This window comes from Cyrtonyx montezumae, unplaced genomic scaffold (genome assembly GCF_038088225.1).
Source record: "Cyrtonyx montezumae isolate F1298 unplaced genomic scaffold, pur_monq_1.0 scaffold_35, whole genome shotgun sequence".
NCBI lineage: Eukaryota > Metazoa > Chordata > Aves > Galliformes > Odontophoridae > Cyrtonyx > Cyrtonyx montezumae.
Genome location: NW_027072040.1, coordinates 2,289,287 through 2,314,985, shown reverse-complemented (window position 1 = coordinate 2,314,985; position 25,699 = coordinate 2,289,287). Strand labels below are relative to the sequence as shown.

General features: G+C 43.2%; 1 protein-coding gene across 1 annotated transcript; it reads right to left on the bottom strand.

Annotated features, from left to right (window-relative positions):
• Nucleotides 1-1,211: 1,211 nt before the first annotated feature.
• Nucleotides 1,212-24,050, bottom strand: PHLPP2 (PH domain and leucine rich repeat protein phosphatase 2). Its single transcript, XM_065745363.1, has 19 exons — nucleotides 23,928-24,050; nucleotides 23,337-23,581; nucleotides 19,692-19,825; nucleotides 18,812-19,002; nucleotides 18,262-18,387; nucleotides 17,041-17,195; nucleotides 14,573-14,719; nucleotides 13,152-13,382; nucleotides 12,096-12,298; nucleotides 11,547-11,607; nucleotides 10,737-10,832; nucleotides 8,160-8,315; nucleotides 7,235-7,435; nucleotides 6,926-7,088; nucleotides 6,503-6,633; nucleotides 6,018-6,128; nucleotides 5,386-5,574; nucleotides 5,020-5,251; nucleotides 1,212-3,539 (listed from the first exon to the last, which is right to left on the bottom strand). The coding sequence occupies exons 1-19, from the start codon at nucleotides 24,048-24,050 to the stop codon at nucleotides 2,400-2,402; spliced, it is 4,035 nt and encodes a 1,344-aa protein (XP_065601435.1). The 3' UTR covers nucleotides 1,212-2,399.
• Between the last annotated feature and the right edge of the window lie 1,649 nt (nucleotides 24,051-25,699).

The following is a 25,699-nucleotide window of genomic DNA, read 5'->3' as shown; positions in this document are numbered from 1 at the left end:
ACAAATGGAAGCACAGGAAGTTTCACACAAATGTGTGTGGGAACTTCTTCCCAGTGCAGTGACAGAGCACTGGAGCTGCACAGAGAGGTGGTGGGGTCTCCCTTCTCTGGAGACATTCAAAACCTGCCTGGATGCCAAGCTGTGCAAGCTGGGCTGGGGAGCTGCTTGGCAGAGGGGTTGGACTCGATCTCTGGAGGTCCCTTCCAACCAATACAATTCTGTGATCAATCCCACACTGAACAGAGCAGGTAGCAGACAATGTTGGCCTGGGCACAGATACTTGGTGATGTTATTGCCAGTGAATGAACTGAAGATTATTGTCAAATACTTTGAGGTGAGCCACTTCTGCATACTTAATACAAAGAGAACCTGAAAGAGAGTTGAGTTTTAGTCTCTAAACTTTTCTGCTGAGGAAACTGAATTTAAATTTCTGAGGATTTTAAAATGCTGTTTCTATGACCGTAAGAGTGAGCATTTCTCTCTAAATAAAACAAGACAATTAAACACAGCCAAAACTCATGAGTTTGGAAAAAACTTGGGTTGTTTCGTGATTACATCGTAACTAGTACAAGGTATATCCGAAAAAGTTGCTCTCAGGTATGGTAAGAATACGTTCTTTTTCTCCAGTGAGAAACTGAAGGAGCACTGAAGTCTAAGCATAACTCCTGTAGATTTTGTCCAAAGATCTCTGTCGTTGAAATCTCACAGGTTGTCTGCACATCATTCCTTCAAATCAAGGCCTGAACTTGATTAAAAAAAAATAACAACTTGAGCTCCTCAGAGATCTTGAGAAGAAACTTTCACATTTCCTTCATAAATGTAGTAAAGGCACTAGCCCTTAGTCTGCATTATTGCACCACTGATGTGACAGAGGCAGCTGCTGTCCAGCCCTCTGCCAGCTAGGGAAGACACCTACATGCTTTGGGGGCCAAGGTCCTTTCACAATGCTGCCACAGGATGATTACATAGAGAGCCCATTTACCCCTTGCACCAAAAACCTTAATGGAACCATGTGACAACTGCAGGCTGGGCATTTCACCATTAGTGGGGCCACTTTATAAACATCTCTTTCCCAGTGGTGATAAAGACGGTTGTTTTTTTTTTAGGTGAAAAGTAGTTTGTTTTTTTCCCTCTTTTTCCATTGGAAAAAAAAAAAGAGTAGAAATAAAGATACTTCCAACTTAATCATGGCCAGATTGGGAAATTGGGCACATCACAAAACACAGGTAGCTCTGGATTTAGATCATGACTCCTGTTTTTAGATGCAAGCAAAGACACTGTGGTTGACGATGCAGTTTACGTTGGTGGAAAAGAGTAATGAAAAGCTTCCCCAGCATACAGAGAGCAGAATCACAGAATTGAAGAGCAGTCCAACTGCTTGCTCACCTTAGAGCAACAGACCACTTACACCCTGACTTTCTTTTAGACTGAAACCAGCAGGAGCTCATGGTTTCACGTTGGGTCTTCTTGATACAGGAAGCCTCTACTGTGAGGTACCTGTGATGAAAGTGGACAAGCTGCTAAGCTGGATCTGTGCTCTGCAGCTAGAAATACTAGCTCTATATGTTACTTAATCACTAAGTCCAGAGCTGATCCTTCCCATGTTCCATGTAAAATGCATCATTAGATACCCACTTATAACCCAGCTGAGTTTTCTCATTCTGCATCAACTGATCCCATTGTAATTTTCACTCTACCCTGCACCAGTGCTCATTAGAACACCCGTACCCTGAATCCTCAAATGCCCTAACAATAGCTACTGGGAAGATGAGCTTCCTCTGCTCCCTCCCACCTGTTGTGGACAGGGTGTACTGGAGTGCTCTCTCCCCTGACCCTAAGTAATAAAGTGCTGTGCTGAAGGGGAAGGGAACAGTTTAAGTGCAATCAATGAAAGTGCTTGCAGTTCACATAGGAAACCATTCTTGGGTCAGCTTCATTCCAACTGCCTGTATTCTTTCAAGGAACAATGAAGTCAGGTGCTGCCAGGAGAGCCTGTGTCAGAAACATTCAGACTCCAAACACTGCATATTGGCCCCTCAACAGCCTTCCCTTTCCCTGTCCCCCAGTACACCAGCCCCTTTCCTGCAGAGCTGGCAGAACTTCAGGCTTTAAGGAGTAAGAGGGAGGCACTGGAACACCTGCCTTCTTCCTAGTACTTGCATAATTTCCAGACAGTTCGAAACAGAGCACTGCTGCTGATCTGAGCGCTTACAGAACAACAGACTCTACAGCAAAAAGTAGACAGCCCAGACCTTAGCACTCCCAATTTTCTCTCCATTCCATTAAGGAAGCAGCAGATGCCTGTATGCCTTGCAGGGCCCAGCTCCCTTTGGGGGCATGACAGCCCTTACAGGATAGAGCTTCCTGGGACAGACAAAGTGGGAGCAGGACTTCTAGGATTACAAAGCTGTGTCAAATTCCTCTGTCAGAGCTACTGCAGATTCTTCTCTCTGCTCCTGATCTGCTCCGTTCTCCTGGTGCTGCTTCATTTGTTGCTTCACTTCTTCCTCCAGGTCAGGTGGCACCACAAATTGATCTTCTGGCTCCATCTGGGATGGAGCAGCAAAATAACCTGTCTTCTTCTTGGGTGCCTCTGTGGCGACTTCTATTAGGTTAAGGCTCTCTTCCAAGGGCACTATGGAGCCATTGGAAAGCTTCTTTCCATACAGACAGCACGTGGAAGGAGATTTCTGCAGTTCACACTTTTCCTTGACTCCTCCATGCACAGCACTGCTGTTTATGCTGTTCTGTCTCTGAATGACGAGGACAAGTCCAGAGTCATCCTCTACACCTGGAGCAGAGGAGCTGTACTCTAAAGCAGGAGGTTCAAACTCCAGGCCCTTTCCTTTACAGCAGTGGATGTCCACCTCCACCTCCACTTTACTGCCATTTGTCATCACACCTTCCACAGGCTGCTCATCGTCACTATCCAGGCCGTTGTCAGACTGGTTACTGGAGAACGTGGCACTGGAAGGCTGGCGCTGAAAGATGCTTGAGGGGAGCAAAGGATGTAGGCTGCAACGTCGCTCTTGTCGTGGTAGCACACTGCCATCAAGACCAACAGCATTATGTTCATCTGAAGCAGTAGAGCCCACCTCACTGCTAACCTCAGAAGCAGACAGTTCACTACCAAACTCTGAAGCAATTCCACTGCTAGAGGAAGGTGTTGCTGTCTTGGCAGTGGTGGAACTAAATCCCCCGGGGCCTGGTAAAGAGAGGCCATGCATCTCACATGTGCAGTTGTCCTCGCTGATGTTCAAATACACCACCATTGCACCTACATTGTCCTGGCAACCATAGCTTTGAGCTAATGTGCAGAGTTTCTTTGCAGCAGCTAGAGGATCATGTAGATGCCGCACAGCTGAGACAGCCTCTGTGTAAGACAGGTGTTCCCAGAGTGCTTTGTTCCCTAGAAGCAGCAGCTCATCTTGTACAGTCAGTGGAATGGAACTGACATGTGGCTTGGGCAGGATCCAAGGGTGCAAGTATGTGCAGCCTAGCATCCGAGTACAGCAAGTTACCCCATTTACCTTATTGTCCTGCAGACAAGAGAAACAAAGCAGTAGCATTAGATCTAGTATTAGATCATTTGGAAAACACTCTTTTGCCCTGCCCGTGAACTGCTCTGGAGCCTTGAGAAATGCCAATATGCAAGTAACATCAGGCACAGTACAGGAGAAGGAGATCTAGGTCCAGGGTTTAGTCTCAGTGGTACTGAAACTATGGGGATAACACATAGCATGTGGGAGAACACAAACAGGTTATTCCTGTCAGAAACACTTCTGGCAGATAGCCTCCAACTTCTTAAAAGACCCATTGTGTATTAAAGAAAGGCACTTATTTCTCAGTTCTTTACTGACTGCATTATTTTCCAGTTCTTTTGAACTTCCCTATTACTTAGAAGCTTTTGAAAAGTTAGCCTTTGAAATGGCTTCTGGAGAATTCTCTGATGTGTTTGCATAAAAAACACTGAACAATTTAGCTTTTTTTTTGTGTAAAATTTCTACCTGTTCCTATTTGACATCCACTTTCATATGTCTCAACAGCCACAAATCCCATAGACTATCCACCAAGGACAAGAAAATATAAACAACATCACAAATATGTGAAAAACTAGTGAAAAGAGAAACAATTTGACCAAAGGTATGTTAAACGAGATAATGTGCTAGTGTCAACAGAAGAGGAAGGGAAACTGCCCTAAAAATACGGGCTCGTTAATGTCTATTAATATATAACATACAGAATGAAAACATGATGATAATGAGGTAGCAGCTGCTCCCTCCCAAATCTAGAATCTTCTAGCCCCATCATATAGATGCTTGGCAAGAATGAAACAGATTAACTAATTAGAAACTACGAGGAATAGTTCTGTAAACAATCATGCATAAATAACCAGGCTTTTATTTTATGCTTGCTTTATGAAAGATTGTCAAGCACCTAATTCTGTGCAGAATTAAAATAGAAACCTTCATGTGAATTACGACTGTGTGCTTACTTGCTACGTGCACCAGGCACGAAATCACTCTTCAATGGGAATAACACCTTCAGTGAGTAAAGCGTGGAAGAAATCCTAAGAAAGACACCTGAGTCATGCTTTTCATGAAATACCAAGGATAGACAAGATATTTTGTGAGTTTCGAGACACGATGATTTCTCAGGCCCTGCTCTGTTCCTTAGTAACTCTTCTGCACAATCACCCATGTCATGGGCAGTATTATGAACCACCTTCCACGTTCCCATTTATTTCCACATCTAGTTTCTTTTTTCTCCTTCTCCCCTCATCCATGGCATCCTGTACCTGTAATTCTCAGGCTATGATGGGTATTTAAGGAACATGTAATTCTGAACAGCTAATTAGCAAGAAAAACAGAGCAGGAAGCAACAGATAAGTCATCTGAAGACCTTCATGCCATCCCCTCTTCCACAGAATTGTGCAGGCAGGAAAGATCAGGATGGCAAAGACTTGAAACAAGGTTTGACTGGAAGGGGAAAATTGAATTGAGAAGAGTCCAAACCAACCTCTGTTATAATTGCTTTTTGTTCCTTGATTCTCTTGGCCTCTTCGGTACACTGCTCAAGACTGAAGACTTTGGAGAGGAGCAGTGGTTTTCCACTTCGGCACAGAACAGCTTGGCACGTTCCCACATTGGCCACAGTCAGAGAAAAGGTGCTTGCTGGATCAGCCATATCGTGATGAATATAGCAAAGGACAGCAGAGGAACCCAGTTTCTGCCCAGCCATGCCCAGCTTCCTGTTGAAGGAGAAGAGGTAGGAAGGCTCCAGACTTCATGACAGGCATTTCAGAGGGCTGTCCCACCCCACCTAGCACATTAACTGATGCACCTATACAGGCTCCACCCAGCACCAGCTTGCTCATTGTCATACCTGTGGGAGACTAAGAAGGTGTTGGTCATGAACACCGTGTCTGACTGCTGTACCTCCTCCAGGAGCACATCGGCCATGGTGCACTGCAGCAGGCGTGGAACCTCCTCGTTCTTGTCACCATCAAACATACCGTACACAGCCTCCACTCCTTCTGCAAAGCTGCCCAGTGCCAGGGATGACACACACAGCCTGTTAGAAAAGCATACAGGCAAAAATAATCCGCCTTAGAGGATTATATTGCCTCCAAACCACAGCCATCAGGTACATTGCCATGAGTACTGCTCTCACAAGGCAGTAAAGCCACTGTCCTGACATTCACTGCCCCACGACATGTTCAGTTGTTGTTTATTACTGGAATGCCTCAACCCTCTTTGGCTGTACTAAGAGAAAAGTGGATGCAGTCTGTATGCAACAGCAAAAGCATCCGTGCTAGAGTGGAAAGCCTTCAACAAGGGTCCCAAGATAGGCATGACAAACTAGGGTAAGCAATGCTGACACTAAGCAAGAGATTCAGAGATTTGGAGATGGATGAGCTACTCAGCAAAACGTGTCTGCTTGGGTGCATACCAATGGACTCCACCTAGCACCTTGTGGAGACAAAGCATCAGGGACCAGCAGACCACAATACTCACTTATTTCTTTGCCCTGCCATCTCAGCTACTCCATGACTCCAAAAGGTAGAAGTGAGTGCCGAGTCAGTTGCGAGGGAGGGCTTTGCATCAATCTTCAGTGTGGTAATGTGACTATAGAGAGAGAAGAAAAGAATTAATTCTTCTCTCCAAGGTGCCATGCTGTACAGCTTGTTGCCAAAGGAACACATCTACTCAAGAATTTTAGACAGCAGCAGAGAGCGGAATTTAAAGTCTCGGCCTTCTGAAGATGTCAGACTATACATATTCCAGACACAGCTAGGAATATCTCCACTTGTGAAGTTTTTGCTCTGATGATTTGAACCCAGCCCCCTCCCTTACTACAGGATAGAAAGCTTCAGCTGCCTCAGGCAGAGAACACTGTAAAATTACACAATATTGTGCTATATACATTGCTATCCCATTTCCTCTCCTGGAAGGAGTTCCCCTTTCCTGTGCCTGTCACTACTGGCTTTGCAACTCTTCACCTGAAGATATCCAGTGTCTTGTGTTCTAGCACCAGGTTTGCGTTTCCAGTCAGGTCCAACTCTTGCAAAGCAGCTGGCAGTGCTTCAGGGATTAGGATTTCATTTAATTCATTGCAACTCAAGTCCACAATCTGCATATAAAAAACAAACAAAAAAAACCTGATGACAAAGAACACATTCTCTGTTCTTTCATGCAATCAATTTATCAGTTATTCTAGTCCTAGGTCACAGTGACAATGAATGAGAACTGAGCCATCTTCAGCCAGTTAAAACAGGCAACAAATCTTGAATGTGTATTATGTGCCCTCTTCACAAGCTGACTGACCAAAATAATGAGATCTCCAATTCCTCTTGTAGCAGTTACTCTTAATTCTCCTAACCAAACTTCCTCCTGGCACCATATTATCTTTTAGGTAAGAGTACCTGTATATGAGGTAAGTGCAGGATCTCTGGAAAGATGCTGATGTCATTAGAGTGTGCAATAAGTGTATGAAGTAGCTTGCAGTTTGCCACCGTTGTGGGAATTGTTTTCAGTTTGTTGCCACTCAGATTCAGTTCTTCCAGGTGTTCCAGCTTACTGAGTTTGCTAAAAGGGAAAATGAGAGAATATAATATTTCAGAGGCCAGAACTTATAACTTCCTGGACCTGCAGATACAGTTTCCACAGACAATGCCCTTTACAAGCTACACTTCTAATTCGCTGATATGAGAGACTGTAAGTCATATATTTACCTTGCAGGGAAAGCCTGTAGGTTGTTGTTTGCCAGATGCAGGATCCGTAGGTTCTGGTGTCCCACCAAGACAGGGATGCACTGATCTGTGAGGTTGTTATTGGTCAAATAAAGCAGCTGCAGCATGCTCAGACTCTGCTCACCTGTACACGCAGAGGGCAAGGACTCCAGGCTATTTGCAGATGCATTCAGGTACCTGAGGCTAACCACAGCAAATGCAAAATAAATAAATAAATTAAAAAAAAATCACACTCCATCTAATCCACTCCATTAACAGCAGGAACAGTAGCTATACAGCTATAAAAGTGCCAATGCAGACAGCAGAGCAACAGCAGCAGGCAGGCAGGCCAGACAACACACTGTAACATCCCCACTTACATTATGATTTTAGAATCTACAAACGTCCATTAGATACATGTTATTGCAGCTGCACACAGCATTTTATTGCAAAGAGGGGGCACTGTTACTGAGTCTTTCAAGAAGGGTTGACTAGAGTCTGAATAGATAAAACACTAAGGGTCTCTCTTATTGTTCTTCTGAGACCTGCTGTACTTTCTGCAGTAGCAACCGATGATCTGTATGGCTTTTCCTTTCCCCTGAATTTATACACTCATTCTAATGACACAACTTGCCAGACAGTAACACGACCTTAGAAGAGTTGCAAATGAAGTTAATACCATGACTTAGGTTAGGAACATATCTGCTTTCCTGTAATTAAATATTAACATGGACTGATTCTCTCACATCAGCTAGATGACTTCTCTCACAGCACCTGAATTACCTCATCATAATCTCTTCCACAAAGGGCAGTAAAGCCCACAGCACCTCATGAGGATAATCACACAAACATCACCACTAGCCTTCACAGCTTCAAAGGTTAACACAGACGCATGCTTGGGCATTCTGCCCACGATACCATCACTCACTTCAGAGCCTTGACAAAGAGCGTCTCAGGGAGTTTAGTCAACAGGTTGTGCTGAAGGTCCAGCACCTCCATAGGAACGTGCTCTAGGAGAGGTGGAAGGCTCTGAAGATTATTGTGCCCCACTGTCAATTTCCGAAGGCTCAAGCTGCTGAGGATCCTAGAAAGAGAAGGTTTACTAGATCAGCTTGGTTCAGTCCTCTTCACATCCACAGAACGGGAAAAGAAAATATTTAATCACTTACAATTTAACTGTACAGCAGATACAGATTAAAGTACACTTATCCATAAAATACAAATAATGACAAAGCAGAAAAATGTGGTTACATGCTTCAGTCTCTCAATGCTTCAGAAGCATATCCATATTTCCCTTTGTGCTACTGTAAATAGACCCAAGCCTGCATGCACATACCCAGCGTTCTCTCATACAAAGAAGAGAAGAAAGCCACAAAGGGTAGGTTTAAATGCCTCTTTAAACTTGTAGGCAGAAAGAAGTGCTTCCCCGGTGCCAGCTCAGATTCAGAACATTAACAGAATACTTCGTATTTCTATAATATGATGCTGTTACATTTTTTTCAGAATTGTAGTGCTTGTTGAAAAGGCCTCTATCCCCACTAACTAATAACTGAAGTTCTCAGGAAGGGCACCTGAACACAACTGGACACAGCCTAGAACTACCCTGCCCTTTTTGGTGAGGTGATAATTTGGAATTAGAACCTGAGAGTCCTGTACTGAACAGCTTCAAAACATCAAAGGCTAAAGCTGCAACAGCACAGTGTTCCACACAGGTCAATTAACTGAGTTACTTTATGGTTTCATAGGATGGTTTAAGTTGAAAGAGATCTTGCTCACTTAGTCAAATTTCAACAAGGCTAATTACACTGGGCAAAAAACTATTCAAAGGTAGATACACCAATTTCCACACTCAAGCTGACTCATCCAGATCTGGCTTCTCTGTTCACGCTGATTAACACTACTTTGGTACAATTCTATTTTCAGATGCTAAAAGATGACGTTATGATGAACTATAACCTGTTGTGAAAGGCTTTTCTTATGCTTTAGTCTGCTAGATAACCCTGATAGTTCAAAATTTTCATTAGCAAAGTTGTAACTTGAAACGAGGTGTACCTACAGTGTTGGTGTTCCAGAAACACACAGAAGAGATCCCCAGTGGATACAGTAAATTCCAGCACTTAGAAATCTCTAAAAATACTTGAATTCTTAAAGGTATGTATTTCTGAGGTTGATTTCCACATGTTCATTATATGTAACACACTTAAAATGTGGTCTTTTTCATACAGCATTAAAAGGAGAAGCACCTATTAGCATGGATCTAAAGGAGGGCCATGAAAATGATCAGGTGCTGGAGCACTTCTCCGATGAAGACAGGCTGAGAGAGAGTTGGGGTTGTTCAGTCTGGAGAAGAGAAGGCTCCAGGGAGACCTTACAGAGGTCTTCCAGTACCTACAGGGTCCTGCAGAAAAAGATGAGTAAGGACTCCTCATCAGGGATTGTAGCAACAGGAAAAGTGGTGACAGCTTTAAACTAGAAGAGGATGAATTTAGGTTACATACTAGGAAGAAATTCTTCACTACGAGAGTGGTGAGACTGGCACAACTGTCTAGATAGACTGAATACCATATCCCTGGAAGTGTTCAAGGCCATGCTGGATGGGACTTGGAGCAAACTGATCTAGTGGGAGGTGTCTCCTACCATGTCATGGGAGTGTGGTTGCACTAGATGACCTTTAAGGTCCCCTCCAATCCAAACCATCCCACGATTCTATGATCCTTCAGCATGGCTAAATGTGTAAGTTCTCATTCTCCCATTCCTGCAACATTCTTCTTTTGCCTTTGATGCACTGACAGCCACTAGAACATCCCTGTTATACTTCCTATGCCCGCTGCTTTAACTACTTCAACTGCAATCTACCATTCCATTCACATTTCAGTATAGCTGACCCAGATGCTCTCATTCATTACAATCACACTCCCTACTAAACACATGTGTTCAGCAAAGAGCATCTGGCCTTTGGTTCTTCCCATGATATCCCTTGTATCTCGAAGAAGTCACTATAAATGTCTACAAAATCACGTTAGCTCTTGGCTCCCATTTACTACACTGCTGCAGAAGCTGAAATGGGAGCAGGGAGAAAGGAGTTAGTTGATGTTTGTGAAAGCTACCTTTGAGATGAACTATACTGTATCCCTGTGAAATCTACTTATGGAAGTTAATTGGTGAAAATTCTGTGGTGGTGCAATGCATGTTAGGGTTCCAACTGTAACTTGTGTTCACATACGCTACTGCAACACAGAGAAAATTCACAGCACTGTGTTTTACTTCAGTGCAAACTTCTGGCAAAGGACGGAACTATTTGGCCCCTGTTAATCAAGATGTTGATTTGGAAGTCAGTTCATTCAACACAAGAATGCAAAGTATTTTGGAAACTGCACAAAGAAGTAAGTAGATTATCTATCTGCACAACAAGGAATAAAGAAAGTGGAATCGCACTGCTTCTGTCTTCCCAGTTAGCTCCCCATAAAAGAAAGCTCAGCTCTGTACAAGAAAGTAGTCTCCTGACCTTGATGGGAGTTCCTCAAGGAGGTTGTAGCTCATGTCCAAAATTTCCAGTTTCTTCGCTTCGCAGGCCCAATCTGGGACACACTGCAGCTGATTACTGAGAAGAGCAAGGGGAAAAAGCTAGACACCAGAACTTGATATGGAATTCATCCTGTCTGAACACTGCACAGCACTATTGACAGCCCAACAAAAGGTAAAAAATGCATCACAGTATCTGAGTCAGATGCCAGCTGTGTAATGCAATATTATTGGTAGGAATTACTGTTGCAAGGCTCTGATGATCAGGCTTCTGTTTGTTTCAAGCACTGATAGAGCCAAACAGGCCAACTTATACCAGCCAGCTAATATACTTCAAATCTCAACTAAAGCGAGAGGCGATCAGATTCCCTGGGCTTCCTATTTTACAGATCTGGCAATCCTGCTACTTAGGGCAGGTGTAGGAAATGAAGACAGCAATCATTATCACCAGCACACAGTCTAAATATCTGCTAGGCAGATTCCCACCATTCAACCTAGTTGAAGTTGTTGCTGGTTCAGTGGTCCTTATTTGGCCTATCTGGCTCATTACAGCCTACAGCTGAAGGACAGCCAGTCACCTTGACAGGTCAGACTGCTTCAGAAGGGCTTCTGGTCTGCAACAATTTCATCATTCTTCAGTACCAGGCTTTCCAAGTTCTATTGTGAAGATGAAATGCCTTTTCTCAATTGCTCTCAACTCTTTCAAAAGAGTAGCAGTTTCAGAAAACGTCTGCAGAGAACACCAAAGTTGTTCAGATATTTGCTTTATATTCTGTGGTGTATAATCACTTACTGGGCAAGTTCTAGACACATCAGTTGAGCAGGAACTGGATAAACACTGACACCTGTAAGACCTGGTGAAGTAAAGCAAATAAATATTAATGCAGAGCTCCAGAGGGAAAACAGCAAAGAAACACACAGACTAACTAGCAAGTAACACTGATAGTCTTACACTGCAGACATGTCTCTACTCATCTTTCCTGAGACAGAGTTCAAACTTCATACATCTACCATACATCAGCACAGCTTCCTGCTGTCCTGTTCTCTGTCTGACACACGGGACACCAGAATTCTGCTTCCATGTCTGGACTCCCAAGCAATTCTTACTGGAAGACAAATAGCTTGGATGGCAACTCAGCACTATACTCTTGCTGTTATACAGCCTATGCGCATATATCCATAATACAGTCCCTATGAGTAGACCTCAGAAGCTCCATCACATATTCTGTCAATAATATTAGTAAATATTAGTATTTTTGTGAAAGGAGATAGCAAAAGGGCTGTTTCCATCGTTCCCACAGCTTGAAGGAAGAAGGCAAATGAAGAACATAAGGACACGTACAGTTGTTGCTGGCATACAAAGCCCGAAGGGAGAAGCCACTCAGCGTCAACTCTTTCAGCTTATTTCGCTCACAGTGCAGCTGCTCCAGGCTGCCCAACGAGCTCAGATCCAGATCTGTCAGCTGATTGTCTCGCAAATCCATGTAAATCACAGATTTATTCCCCTCCAGAGTGTCAGCTGCTGCTCTCTTCAGGTTGTTCAGCCTAAACACTCAGAAATGAGAGGTACAGAGTCAGAAATTAGAACACTGAACACTAAATGAGTAAGAACAGAGAAAGGAAGAGCTCCAGTAAAGGCTTTCGTCCAAGTGAGAGGCATAAGTAGCAACGATGGGTTTCAGACAGTGAATAAGAAGAAAAACAGTTTCTGTCTGCATGACTAGGTGAAACAATTCTACTTGCTTTCCAGTGTTAAGAGATTCTGAAGACCACAGTCCATAAACTTAAAGTCACATCAATGGACAGTTACCAGAGCATGCAGATACAGAGACTAGAGGCTAGTAACACTGCCTTGTTACAGACAAAAAGTTCTTTGTCCCTTTCTGGGAACTCGGCAATTGGCAGTCTGGAGAATCAGGGATATACCTCGAGAGAGGAAAAAAAACAGAACAACAGCAATAAAAGCTTAGGAGAAATCAAAAAGCTACCTAGGCTTATGATAACAGCATATCAAAAGAGGAACCTAGATTATTAAGTGACATTCTCTGGTATTCATTCCACGGCAGGAAATTTGGAATTTGGTCTCTTCCAACTCAAACAATTCCACCATTCTGTAGTGGCAAGCACTGCTCAGCTGACCTAGTTTCTCTAAACGAATTCTGCACATCCTTAGAAATAAAACTCTCCAGAAGAATCACTGAGTGGGGCAAAACCTACCACGGGGTTTATGGACAAAGGTACTACTATTTACTCAGTTTCTCTATTATAAATAGAAGGTAACATTCTGTTTCTTCTATATATATGAACATATACACATCTAAATAGATACACATGTATACATACACACACACACATATATATATATATGTGTGTGTGTGTGTGCAAGTTTACCCCTTACCTCAGGTCCACACTTCTGATGTGACTCATACGGTTCAGCACTGTAAGGTCCAGGTTCTCTAGCAAGTTCCCTGCCATGGCTATTTTGTCCAAAATGGTGAGTTTCTCACAGATTGCTGGCAGCTCACGGAAGTTATTGAAGGAAAGCCCAAGACAGCTGAGCTGTTGCAGAGTTCCAAGCTCTTCTGGTAAGGATGTGAAGAAATTCCCATCAAGCCAGAAGCTCTGGAGACTACAGTAGTGAAAGCCAAAACAAATAAGCCAACCAACCAAAAAGCAGACAGAAAAAAAAAAGAAAGGAAAAGATACACTAAGTAACTCAGCAAAGAGTAGTGACTGTCACATTTTGTACTTCCAGTGAACTGAGAGTGGTTCTAAATGGTACCTAACATTTAACCTTATTCTTGTATACATAAAATTACTGGAGTGCTTTTATCGTTGATATTTTATACTCATGGAACTGTTTGTATGCAATGCCAAATAGTTCCTAAATTATAATGGAAGTAAAATTCTGGTTGTGCCAGCGTTTACAAGTTATCGTAAGCAAAATGCTTAAGCATTTGTGCATCTTGAGTATCCACTGAGGAAATCGTTGAAGAGTTTTACTCCAGCAATCATTTAAAGACAATCTTCAGAGGAGGTTGCCCAACTACTTCCATGTTAAAAATTTCCTAACAAGCAGCTAACTGTGTAGGAAGCTATCAGAGCACATGCACTGCACACCAGTGCTGGGAAAAGAACAAGATCTCTGTGAGAAGTTACCACAGAAAAAGCTTTATTTAACTACTTTGTTCATTATAAACTCCTCTTGAACACAAATTTGCTACAAAAAAAAAGGGTAAATACACTGTTAAACATAAGATATGATGCATATAAAGAAATAATGTCACCCCAGAATAAAGCAAAACCCACAAAAAACTAACTCTGAAGAGAACAAAAAAACTTCAGTGGGAGTATATTAATAGAATAGAAGGCTTCTATTCACCCTAAGTCTATTCTAGTTTGACAAGATAGCACCTATGATTCAAGGCACAGTAACTAACCAAAGTGTCTTCCTAGGCCGCTCCAAAACAGGCAAAGTCCATTAGCCTCCACTGTTACAAATCTGGCTTACCATAGCTATTTTAGACTACTACTGGAATAGGCAGGAAGTCACAATTGATGACTTACTATATCTCAGTGACTCTTAAAATGACAACTATGTAAACATTCGGTAACATCTTAAACTTGCAAAGAAAAAAAAACATTATTGTATTTCTTGGTTCTGACTTCTACTGATGTCAAAACTAACATTCAATCTCCAGGAACTAACAAGTTGATGAGCACTTATACTTTCATAATTGGTCCCTTTACATCAGCTGTGCTATACCAAAACGCCAAGAAGACTGATAACCACAGAAAAAAAGAAGAAAAATCACTCACTTCAGCAGCTTGCCAATCTGGCTTGGCAAGTGATAAAGCCCATTACAGGACATATTGAGTTCAGTCAGAGTAGAGATCTCACACAGCGATACAGGAAACTCTCCCAGTCTGTTATGAGACAGATTCAAGCTCTTCAACTGAGAAAACCTGGAGGTGAGAATTTCAGTTAATTAGCAAACCTCCACGGTCTCAAAACAAACAGTCACAAAGGCTTTTAAAATCTCTGTACATGATGATACAGTCATCTGAATCAATAGGGAAGTTTCTACACAAATATTATTTAAGTCACTGATATTTTGTATCTCAATGGTAATGCTCCATGACCTTGCCAGGCAAGAGAGAGGTGAGACAGACAGGCCTGTAGCTGCCTGGACCTTTTTTTCCCTTCGTGAAAATGGGGCTTATATTTCCCCTTTTCCAACCAGTGGGAACTTCACCAGAATGCTGTGACCTTTCAAATACGATGGATAGTAGCTTGGCAACTTCATCTGTCTCAGAACTCATGGATGGATCTTGTCAGGTCCCATGGATTTGTGCATTGTCAGGTTCCTTATATGGTCTCAGATCCGATCTTCTCTTATAGCAGGCAGGTATTCCTTCTCCCAGTTATTACCTTCGCTACCTTTCATACAAATTGATTCAACTTTAAAAGATTTAGGGCAGTTCTCAGGTTTTGCAATCAGCAAACACTGAAACTGCTTTCTCAGGAATTCAACAATGGCTTTTTATATGGCACCTGTCCCTAGCAATAAGCAGCTTTTTTTTCCTGATATAAGCAGACTCTGGTTAGAAGCTGCTCTTAAGAGGTAAGCCATTGAATTCTAGACACTGCTTATGATGATGCATTTATCTTGCCACAGTGATATCAAAGCAAACACAAAGGGGGCATAATATTTTCAAAGTTTCTTCCTTCTTTTCTCCAGTACTCATGACTAGTAAGAGACACAGGAATGGAATGCAAACCTAACTCTCAATTCACGCCGTTCACATGAGTTGTTTAGGTGCTAAGAATCCTGAAATTACTGTTCCTTTTTCTACAGCAGCATATGAATCAATTTCATCTACTGAAGTCATGTTTTCCTTTTATTATGGCTCCTCAGTACTGCTTTGTGCTCTCACAGGGCATGTTGACATAGCAAAGAGATATTGAAACACAGCAACAAAGTCACAATGGGATGGCTATTCTCTTTTATAACAGCCCAGACAGGTGCTGGCCTGGGGACAGAAATATTCCATATATTGCTTTTGCCTGTTTGTAGATTTCAACTCCATCAGACACAGCCAACGCCAGGGAGAGTTAGGTTTCTAACACACTGAATTCACTGTTGACTTAGATGCAAAGTCAAAAGAAACGTCAAGTCCCTTTGCTGATCCTGTGAACTAACACTACTACATTTAGAAAAAAAGTTCTGACAACTTTTAACTCCAATATACTTGGAGAAGTAGAAAACAAAAGTCTGAATTATTTTAAACAGCTTTTCCACTAACAGCACATTACAGTATACAGTTAAGAGTATATTTAAGCAAGCTCAGAATTAAAATAAAATTTGACTAGACTTCCTACAAGCAAGCAGCTTTTTTCTCATAGATTCTGCCTTCCTACTGTGTAGGAAGAAAAATGAAATATCCTGGTAACGGGCATTTAGAGATTCAAATTACTCTAAAAATTAAAAATAATTAAAATTAAAGAAAATCATACCTGCAGTTCTGCAAAGTTTCTCCAAATACATTTCTCCTAAAGCATAGTGGGTTCCAAGCAGTGCCACTTGACAGTATTACTGCAGGCATCCTAATGGCTTTAGAAATTCACTGAGTGACTCTTTGATATCTTTTTAAAATGGGTGGCATATAGACATCAACAAACTAAACTTTCTCTGAATTTTGTTTCTCCAGAATTCATTTTAAACCAACTTTATAATACTCCTTCACTTACATAAGATGACTACATTTCATTTCCATACCATCACACATTGGCCACTCTCTTAAGAGCATATTACAAGTTGATAAACTAAAACTGGAGTATCGCAGGCCCCTGCCAATTCCAAATGCACTTTAACAATCAGAACTAAGTAAAGCTGGCCCTCACAGATCTTCCACAAACTCTTACTGGCAAAAGCAGCGTTATGCTTTTCCTCAGCTTTTATTTTATACCCCCAAATGCTCTCTATTTATCAAGCAGCCTTACATTAGTTTTTCACCTTATCCACACAAATAGGATACTAATCCACAAGGCTCATCTTAAGTAAAACTTAGCACAAATAACTTGTGGAAGAGAATTCACAAATACTGTAAATTGCTGGAAGCTTATATCTGCCCGCACTGCTCAGTTTTGCTTCCTAGTTCCTTCACATGTCAGACCTCTCTTAACAATCACTCTTTCACCATCTCACAAGAACAGGCAATACACTCCCTTCTCTTAACCCCTAGATGCTCACATCCAAAACTCCAAAAAAGAATTCTTTGCATACCTACAAAGAGAGTCAAGACTCCCTGCTCCACTTGATCTCATAAAATTGTGTCTTAGGTTGAGGTAGGTGATGTCTTGACTGTAGAAGAGATGCTCAGGTACCTCCTCAAGGCTGTAGCATGAAAGATCAACCATGCTAAGTCGCATAGACACAACCTGAAAGGAAGGAGAAGTTGCAGCTGTGCAACAATTCCTTATATGGAAGTGTAATGGAAAACCAAAGACTGCAAGTAGCAAACAATCCACAAAATGAAAGGATCCCCATACCCCCACCAAACACAGGTAGAGTTCAAGCAGAAAAACCACATGCATGGAGTATGAACTTATGGCATTTGGTACTACTGTCTCTACGAGCTCCATGACAAGGTGTCAAAAAAAGCTGTATCTCTGGATAAGAAATCTGCCAAGAAAGCACAGACTAAGTGCCTTCCAAAGATGCAAACAGCAAAATGAAGCAGCTGACACTGCAGTTCTGCTCTTTATGGTTTACAGAACCTCTCTTTGGTCTGCCTATTACTTCTGTCATTCTTTTTGTTTGGTTGTCCATAATATCAGAAATATCATACAAAAAAAAAAAAGCTTCACACATGTTTTTGTAAAATTTCATAAAGCCTCTGCAAATATCGGGTCTCCTTTAATTAAATACACTTTGTCTCAAGGTCTTAATTAATTTAAGAGTTTATGACCAACATCAACGTGCACCACATTTCATATAATATATGAAAGGTCAAAGAGTGGTTCAGTGTTGATCTATCACCAGCTAATTGTACTTCAATGTGGAATAAGGAAGCAGCTGTGAACAAACTACACTTACATCACTGATCTATGATCTCTAGCTTTACTTAAATCTATCAGGGTAGCCCCAAGTCAGTCCTAGGCCACAAGTCATAGTGGTATGGCAGCAGGAGAAATTAAAAGATTTCTTCAGCTGTAAAGCCAGCCCCTGGGGTTTGTTCTAGTGAGCTATGATTAGGAGCAGTGGGGGTGAAAGGAACACAGAACTGCTACTCAACACTGCTGTGCAGCCAGAGCCCCAAGACAAAGTTCAAAGAAAGTTTCTGTAATCCTGAGCACATAAGAAATGAAGAAAGCTGGAGAGCATTCCAGGTACTTTCTCCAGCATCACAGTTCAAACCGCTGTCTGCAGACCAAGCCTGTAAGATAAATCTCTTCATTCCCTTGGTACCCACCACCCCAACTGCTGCAGTCCCCAGGGCCTCACCGTGGACGCCTGTCGGTGCCACCGCTGGCATTCCACCAGCGTTTCAAAGGAAACGTGGTACGTCTGAGCTTGTGCTCCAGCAGATGTGAAAGCAAGTGTGTACTGCCGACGTTTCATTTCCTCAACCTGCAAAGGGTGGAATCAAAACAACACAGTCTACCCAAATTCCAGCAATTACAATGGATCTAAAATCTAGGGTGAGATATTGCAAGCAACCAGTAATGCTACATTTCAAATAAAACTCTGTTGTAAGGTTATTTGAGACAAACAGTAGTATAACCTTCTTAGCATTCTTTCTGCTGAAGTAGATCCTTTAAGTAATCTCCAGAATGCCTATTCACACTGGCTACTGCTGTGAAAACAGAAGCAAGCATTTTATTAGCCTTAAGACTACCTAAGAAAAGCAGGTAGGAATGGGCCATGCAGCTCTCCCTGTACCTGCTAATACAGTAATACAGCCTAGATTAACCTCTCGTGAATAATACCCCTCATTACAACCCCCTTCTTCCTTTTTAAGTTACGGGAAGCTTAGAAAGAAAAAACATCTTACCTTCCCTCCGACAAGAGGTAAGATGTGCATCTTCCCTGTGTGGCTATCCTTAACAGAGGACACAATGAGACATGTACCACAGAGAATCACTAAGCGTTCTGCCCATTTGTGCAACTGAGTCTTCCCTTTGCGTACATTATAGATTCCAGAGAGCAGGATGCGATCTAACTGTTCTGTTTGACAGGGCTTCTCTGAAGGAAAAAGGAACATTAGCACTTACTCTCCATTTGTTCTTCATTTTCAGGTATGAGCACAAATAGCAGCACAGCTGTAACATGCAATATCAGCTACTGCAAGCAGCAAGTGAAGATGAAACATACACCTGCACGTCTTCTGTGCGAGGTTTTAATTTTACAAGAGATTTACCCAGAAGTGTTTGACAAGCAACCACTGTATGATTTTCAGTACAATGTTACCACAATTGCCACACACTGCATTTTTAATCTTCAAGTAATTACAGACTGGCAAACCTATGCACTTGCCAAGTACCTGTCTTTTAGATGCAGTAGAAAAGTAATTACAAATGTATTGATTGTTATCTTCAGGCAGGTTGCATGAAATGCTTTATCTACACTAACCTGCAGTGTGTTCTTATCTTACTTAGCCTTGTAAGACACTTGTCATAACATCAAACAGAGCAATGCCATGTTTTCCCACTGAGCTATCTTTTCTCCAAGCTGCAAATAGGGTCAAGAAAACTACAAAACTGCTCTATGATTTTGAAAACTCTTTATTTTAAGAAATGCTTTCTGATATTTTGTGTGCACGATTTAGCCATCTATAAAGCTAACTGGCCAATGACTTGTGCTTCACCAGACAGTGAGAAACTATGGGTACAGTGACAGTAAAATTCTTCAATTCAATTCACGCAAATTCTTACCACTGTAAAAGCGAATCATACAGCTAAGATCAGAGTTCGCTGCCTCCTCCTGCATTCGGACAGGATCATCGAAACCCAACCCAGCCAAGTAGTCATACACAATCCGAAGGGGCTTTTCAGTGGGCTCCAGCCTCCTAGCAAAACACAAGAAAGCAGTGTGACAACTTGAAAAAGATTAAAAACGCCCAATTGCAACTAAAGTGCAAGGGACACTGACACACTGCTTCTCTCAAAAAGGTTTGTGCTTGTTAAAAATCAACTAAAAAGTACAGCATCTGAAGCACTTTACTGCAAAAGGGAAACAGAGGAAAAGACTTAAGCCATGCAATCCATGCTCTAAGCCATGCTCTCGTGCCCTTCTCTGCCCAACCTGTATCTGTGCTCTAGAGTGCCCCAACCCAGACGCAGGACCTTGCACTCGGCCTTGCTGAACTCCATGAGGTTGGTGTGGGCCTACATCTCAAGCCGCCACTAAATGAGAGAAGCTGCTCCACTAAGTGAAGGGTGCAAGGATTAACGGAAAGAGAAACAAACGAAAAATCATCAGGTTCCACAGACTGCTGCAGCTCTTCTTCCTGAGCAACAATCAAGTTTTCATATCTTCCATATCTTATTTCCAGTTCTGTTGTCAAGAGTGAGCATCCTAAAGGAAGTAATATTTTTTCTTGATCTTCTCCTCTGCAGTAAGGCACAGTTTCTGAAAAGGAGAAGGCCTTAACAAGAAAGTTTCCAGCTACATGACTCTTGAGGCACACTGTGTGGGAAAAAGCATTCTGACACAATCTGACCTCCCTGTATATGTCCTTAAAAGAGAAATGAAATATCACAGGAACGTGACAATATTGAAAGTTAAAAAGTTTTCTGTTATTCCTCGGCCTACTAAACAGTTTGTTCAGTCTTCTGAGTCAGGTACCAGATCAACTTTTGCCATACTCAGATTATGAAATAAAACCACCTAACGGGTATTCAGAAGGGTGGGGAATTCAGTTGTTTGAGAGACAAATATATCAAGAGTAAGATACAAACAGATGCTCCACTGAGTAATTTGTAGTCTCAAACCCATTATTAAAGCAGCCAGTAAAGTTTTTTCAAGGAAACGATTATCTCAAGAGGGTGAAGGGATATCTTGAGCATTCAGTCATCTTCCTGTGGAAATGGAAGCATGTACTGTTTGTGATTGCTTCCTGTCCCTAACAGAGATGGATATCGAAGTAATACCAATAAGAATTTTTTCACAGAATGACTGGTCAGACACCAAAACAGGCTGCCCGTGGAGGTGGTGGGGATGCCATCCCTGCAGATACCTAAGAAATTTGTAGATGTGGTGCTTAGGAACATGGTTTAACAGTGGACTTGCATGGTTAGGTGGATGGCTGGACCTAATGACCTTAAAGATCTTTGCTAACCTGAATGATTCTACTGAGAACATCCCCAGTGGTGACTCAGTATCAGTAGAATCTCTTCTTTTGAAGAGATTTTTATCAGTAGAATCTCTTCTTTTGTGGTCACTACATCCCAAGAACTACAAAGGCAACAAATGCACAGAGATCAGGAGCTCTCCATAGAATTCAAGACAAAGCTTGACTAAGTGCCTAACACAGTAGGAGGCACTGTGTTTAAGAGCAGAAAATAAACATGAACAACTCAGTACTCACTTCCAAGCACCAGTGGCAAGACCAATTTCCTAACTCTGTACAAATACTGCCACAAAAGAAAGACAGGCACAGCTACCTGTGTGTGAAAATCATCTTATCTAAAGAAGTTACTAGAAACGGGGCTTCAAGGATCTATTTGTGGCTTATTATTTAAGATACCATGGAATTAAACCTTATAAGTTTATATTTCTGTAAGCGTTTAGCATTTCTTGGTTACAGGATGGAAATTTTACTTCATTATTGTTATTATTTAGAGCTGCTTTATTGCTATGGACAACTCGGGGACATGAAATACTTTAGGATGTCACGAGATTATACGAATGTTTTCCTGGATGAAAGTAGTACAAATTTGAGATTTAGTATCATTGGAATTCAGCTGCTTTCTGGAGCAGTCAGCACCCCCAACACTTGAAAAACAAATCTCCATGCCAAATATTCAAGGGCACACCTGTGTTTTCACGGTGTGAGAACAGATATTCAGAATTCCAACACAAATGTCATTTCAGAAACTCAAAAAATTCTCTCTCTGAACACACCTACAACGTTTACCTGGTCTTTTTTTAATATCAGCAGTAAAAGAGAAGACTTGCTCTTCTCTCCAAACATTACAAAAATTGTTCACTGTTATGGTACAAATGGTACAGTTTCTTGATAAATACTTCAAGCAACGAATGCAGATTCTCAGCTGCTTCCATAGTCAGGCATCCACTTGTCCTCCTACCATACTTATAATGAATCTATCCCTAGTTCCTAAAATCCAGGTCAGGGAAAGCAAAAAGCTCTGGGTAACTTCTTTCAACTGTAATTCTTAACCGATGCATAGAATCACAAAACTGGTTGGTTGGAAAGTAACTTAAAACATCACCCAGTTCCAATCCCTCCTGCCATGGCCGAGACACCTTCCACCAGACCAGGATGCACAAGGCCCCATCCATGGCCTTGAGCACCTCCAGGGATGTAGCATCCACAGCTTCTCTGGGCAGCATGCACCAAGGCCTCACCACCCTCTGAGTAAAGAAACCCTACCTAGTATCTAAAGCTACCACCATTACCCCATGTCTTATCACTATCCTCTCTGTCCCTCCTCAGTTCTCTTTTAGGTCTCCTTTCCCATCCTATCTTCTTATCTCTTGCCATTAGCACACCTGTCTTCAACCCCATTAAACTTACACTATGCCTTTTTAAACTTCAGATGCATGCAATTTAAGACTTGTATTTCACTAAGAAAAAGCAATTACTGCTATTCAGCTTGTAACATTTTTATTGCTTAGCCTTCTGTAAAGAGACCACAGCGGTGCCCTTTTTCCTAGGAACTGGAGCCACAACATCATAATCAAATCAGAAATCTGGAAGCATCACTACAGAGACCTAACGGGAGCTTGTAAAGATAGACGAGTGTGTAATATACTCAGCATAATATCCATAATATACTCAGCACAAACTCCAAGCTGAGGTCTGTCTTCAGCCTCAACTGACTGCAGGCATAAAACATGACATGCTACCCACGCCTTCTACCATTCACTGTGCTATCACTATGCTTATCTTTAATTATTTACCTAGAAATTAAAAAATAAAAATAAGAAACAAAAATTACTGATACAAAAACACGATGTGACATAACTGTTGAAGTACTTCAGGTGTTACACTGACTCAGAATAACTGCCTACAGCTTCGTACATTGTTCAGATCTTTTCAATACTAAAATATCCTTAAAACACAACGCAATGAAGGAGTATATGAGTAATAGCCTTTACTTACAAATTACTTACAAAATGAGGCCGTATTTCTGGCTGGAGCAGCCACCAAAGTCTCCCAGCTGTGGCTTAGCTACAAGTACAAAGGGCTCACCAGTACTTTGTTTCCATGAACTACGTGACTCGGGGCTGTATCTGGCTGACATTTACCCACCTCTGTCTGCTTTGCATCTGCATGCTAACATACAAAGGCACATATTAAACAGCACCACAAAAAAGCAAACCTCAGTACTCACCTGACCAGGTCTCCATGAAGCTGCACAAAGAGATCTTTCCTTTCTTCCCCATCACAGATCTCAGACGCCGGGGTATCCACCGCACAGAGGACCAAGCGCAGGTCAGAGGAAGCAGCAGCTGCAGAATCTCTTCCATAAACGTACACGCAGCCGCGTCCGACGTCCTCCTTCAGCCAGTCCCTCTCACGGGAACCGAACCGGCTCCTGTTCAGACAGCTCCTGCTCCCGTTACGCTTCACGTTCCTCTGCCAAAACCGGAGCGTCAGCAGCAGGCTTTGCAGCGGCGTCCGCCGCCCCCGGCCCGCAGGCAGGCTCCCGCGCGCAGGCCCCAGGCGCGGCCAGGCACGGGGGGGTGGTTCAGACACCGTCGCTCCCGCGCCTCCTCAGGGCCACTCACGATGAGAGTCGGAGCCACCGCGCCTCCTGGGCACGGAGCCGGCCCGGCGGGGACCCGGCCAAGGTCGAGGCGGGCATCGCCCCACGCGCAACTACCGCCGCAGTCACACCCCCTCCCACTCCCCCCCACCCCGAGCAGCCGTGAAAGGCCGGCGCGGAGATGCGGCTCCGGAACGACCCAGGCCCTCTCCTCACCTTCAGCACCCGGACGACGCCGCGGGGCCCGGCCCGCCCCCCCCGGGCTCCGACCGTCGCCGCCTCATCCTCCTCAGGTTCCGGCGCCTCCTTGGGCCCCGGTCCCGTCCCGGCCTCCCCCATGACCGGCCAGCCCGCGCGACCTCGGGGAGCGGCGGCGGCCGCCCCAGCCCCGCCCCGGAAGCGCCGGGACTTCCGCCGCCCGCGGCGTCAGCGGAACAGATAACGCGAAGCGTTACAGCGAAGCACTTCCGGAGCGCTGTGGGTCAGCTCCGGGCAGCTGCACGGCCAGCGGGCGCGGAGCCGCCCGAGCCTTCGTGCACCCGGCGTCATCCGTGCAAGACTTAAAAGGCAGCTGTGGAAAGGAGGAATTACGCTCCCACAGCGAAGCACTCACCTCTGTACTCTGCAGCCGTCCGTCCGAGTTTCCTTCGTCCGCCTCCGGCGCGTCTCGCCGAGAGCCGCACGGCAGCGGCTCCAAACGGCGCTTTCTCCTGTTCGCTGGGCCGGGCGAGGTGCTCCGATCGCTGCCGTCACTTCACCTCACCGCGCTGCTTCGTCACCGTCTCGAGGCAGCAGCTGTTCGCGGCGCTACAGCTTCAGGCACGCAGGAAGGACAGCGTCGTGCCCCCCCACACTCAGCAGCGGTTCTGGGCTTCATGTGCTGGAGCAGTGCAATTCATACATGCTAATTCCCAGTCTTATTTCAAAATGAGCTGCTTTTTCAGATTCTCACCCCAGCATTATTTTCTGTTTTAAACACTCCTTCATTTCCTTCACAAATCTCCCACCTTCCTCCTGGTGTATCTGAACGTGTTGCCACACAGCACTGTCTCCCCACTGCTCACCACAGTCGGGACCCATTTCAAAACGGGGTAACTGAGTCAGCACCCCCCACCACAAGCAAGATGAGATGCTCTGCAGCGGTCTGTCCTGCTCCAGAACCTGTGTCTGCAGACAGACCTATCACTGCCACAAGATCTATCTCAAGATCCGGAGAGCTCTCCTATTTAATAAGGAGCTAATTGACAATCAACCATTACCATTAACATACTACATGTGTTCCCACTACACACCTGCACTTTGCAGGGGAGAATTGTGATTGTATTGGAAAACGCATGATATCTAACAAACTGCTCCTGTGACTAGGAAACACAAGGAAGAACCTTATAGCAGGCAACTGTACTGCTTTAATGGAAGAGATTAAACAACCCTTGTCTCAGCAGTGCATGGAGTACAAAAGAGACCTTTTAGATCAGCAAGGGAATCGTAACTATACCTGCAGCCACCAGAAAAAAATACAATCCATTCAGATTTTATGTTCAGATATCATCATAGCACCTGGACATACGCTGCTGGCAGTAGCTAACAACTTCTCTTTCAGGGTGATACTTGACCTGACCTTTTTAAGGGTTTTTAACTGATCTGTTCATTTTGCTCACCAGAATTTCCTGAAAGCTTTTCAAAGTCTACCCTTATTTTGATTATTTCACATCATTTGACTTTGGCATGGCCGAACAAAAACTGATAAAGACTGTTCCACTGTACTTGCAAAAAGCAACAAGGCAGTTTTAAATCATGGAATATTGACTCATTTTATTAGTCACGTCATAATTTGTTTCAACCAAAAGACAATACACACAGCAGAAGTCTAATGCATTCCATGTAAGTGTTTACATCAGTTATGCTCCTCACTCACCTAAGACTTAGCATTGAAGTTTTTTCACATCTCAAGAATAGATTTGCAGAAGTTAGAATGCCACCAGGCTCCC

Bases quoted from the DNA above. Each gene is read 5' to 3' on its own strand.
- PHLPP2 (XM_065745363.1), bottom strand. From the start codon at position 24,050: ATGGGGGAGGCCGGGACGGGACCGGGGCCCAAGGAGGCGCCGGAACCT. The intron at 11,608-12,095 runs GTACGTGTCCTT...TTACTTCACCAG, and splicing joins TTTGTATGCCAGCAACAACT to GTCTTACAGGTGTCAGTGTT. The intron at 8,316-10,736 runs GTCAGGAGACTA...TTCTCTTTCTAG, and splicing joins CTTGAGGAACTCCCATCAAG to GATCCTCAGCAGCTTGAGCC.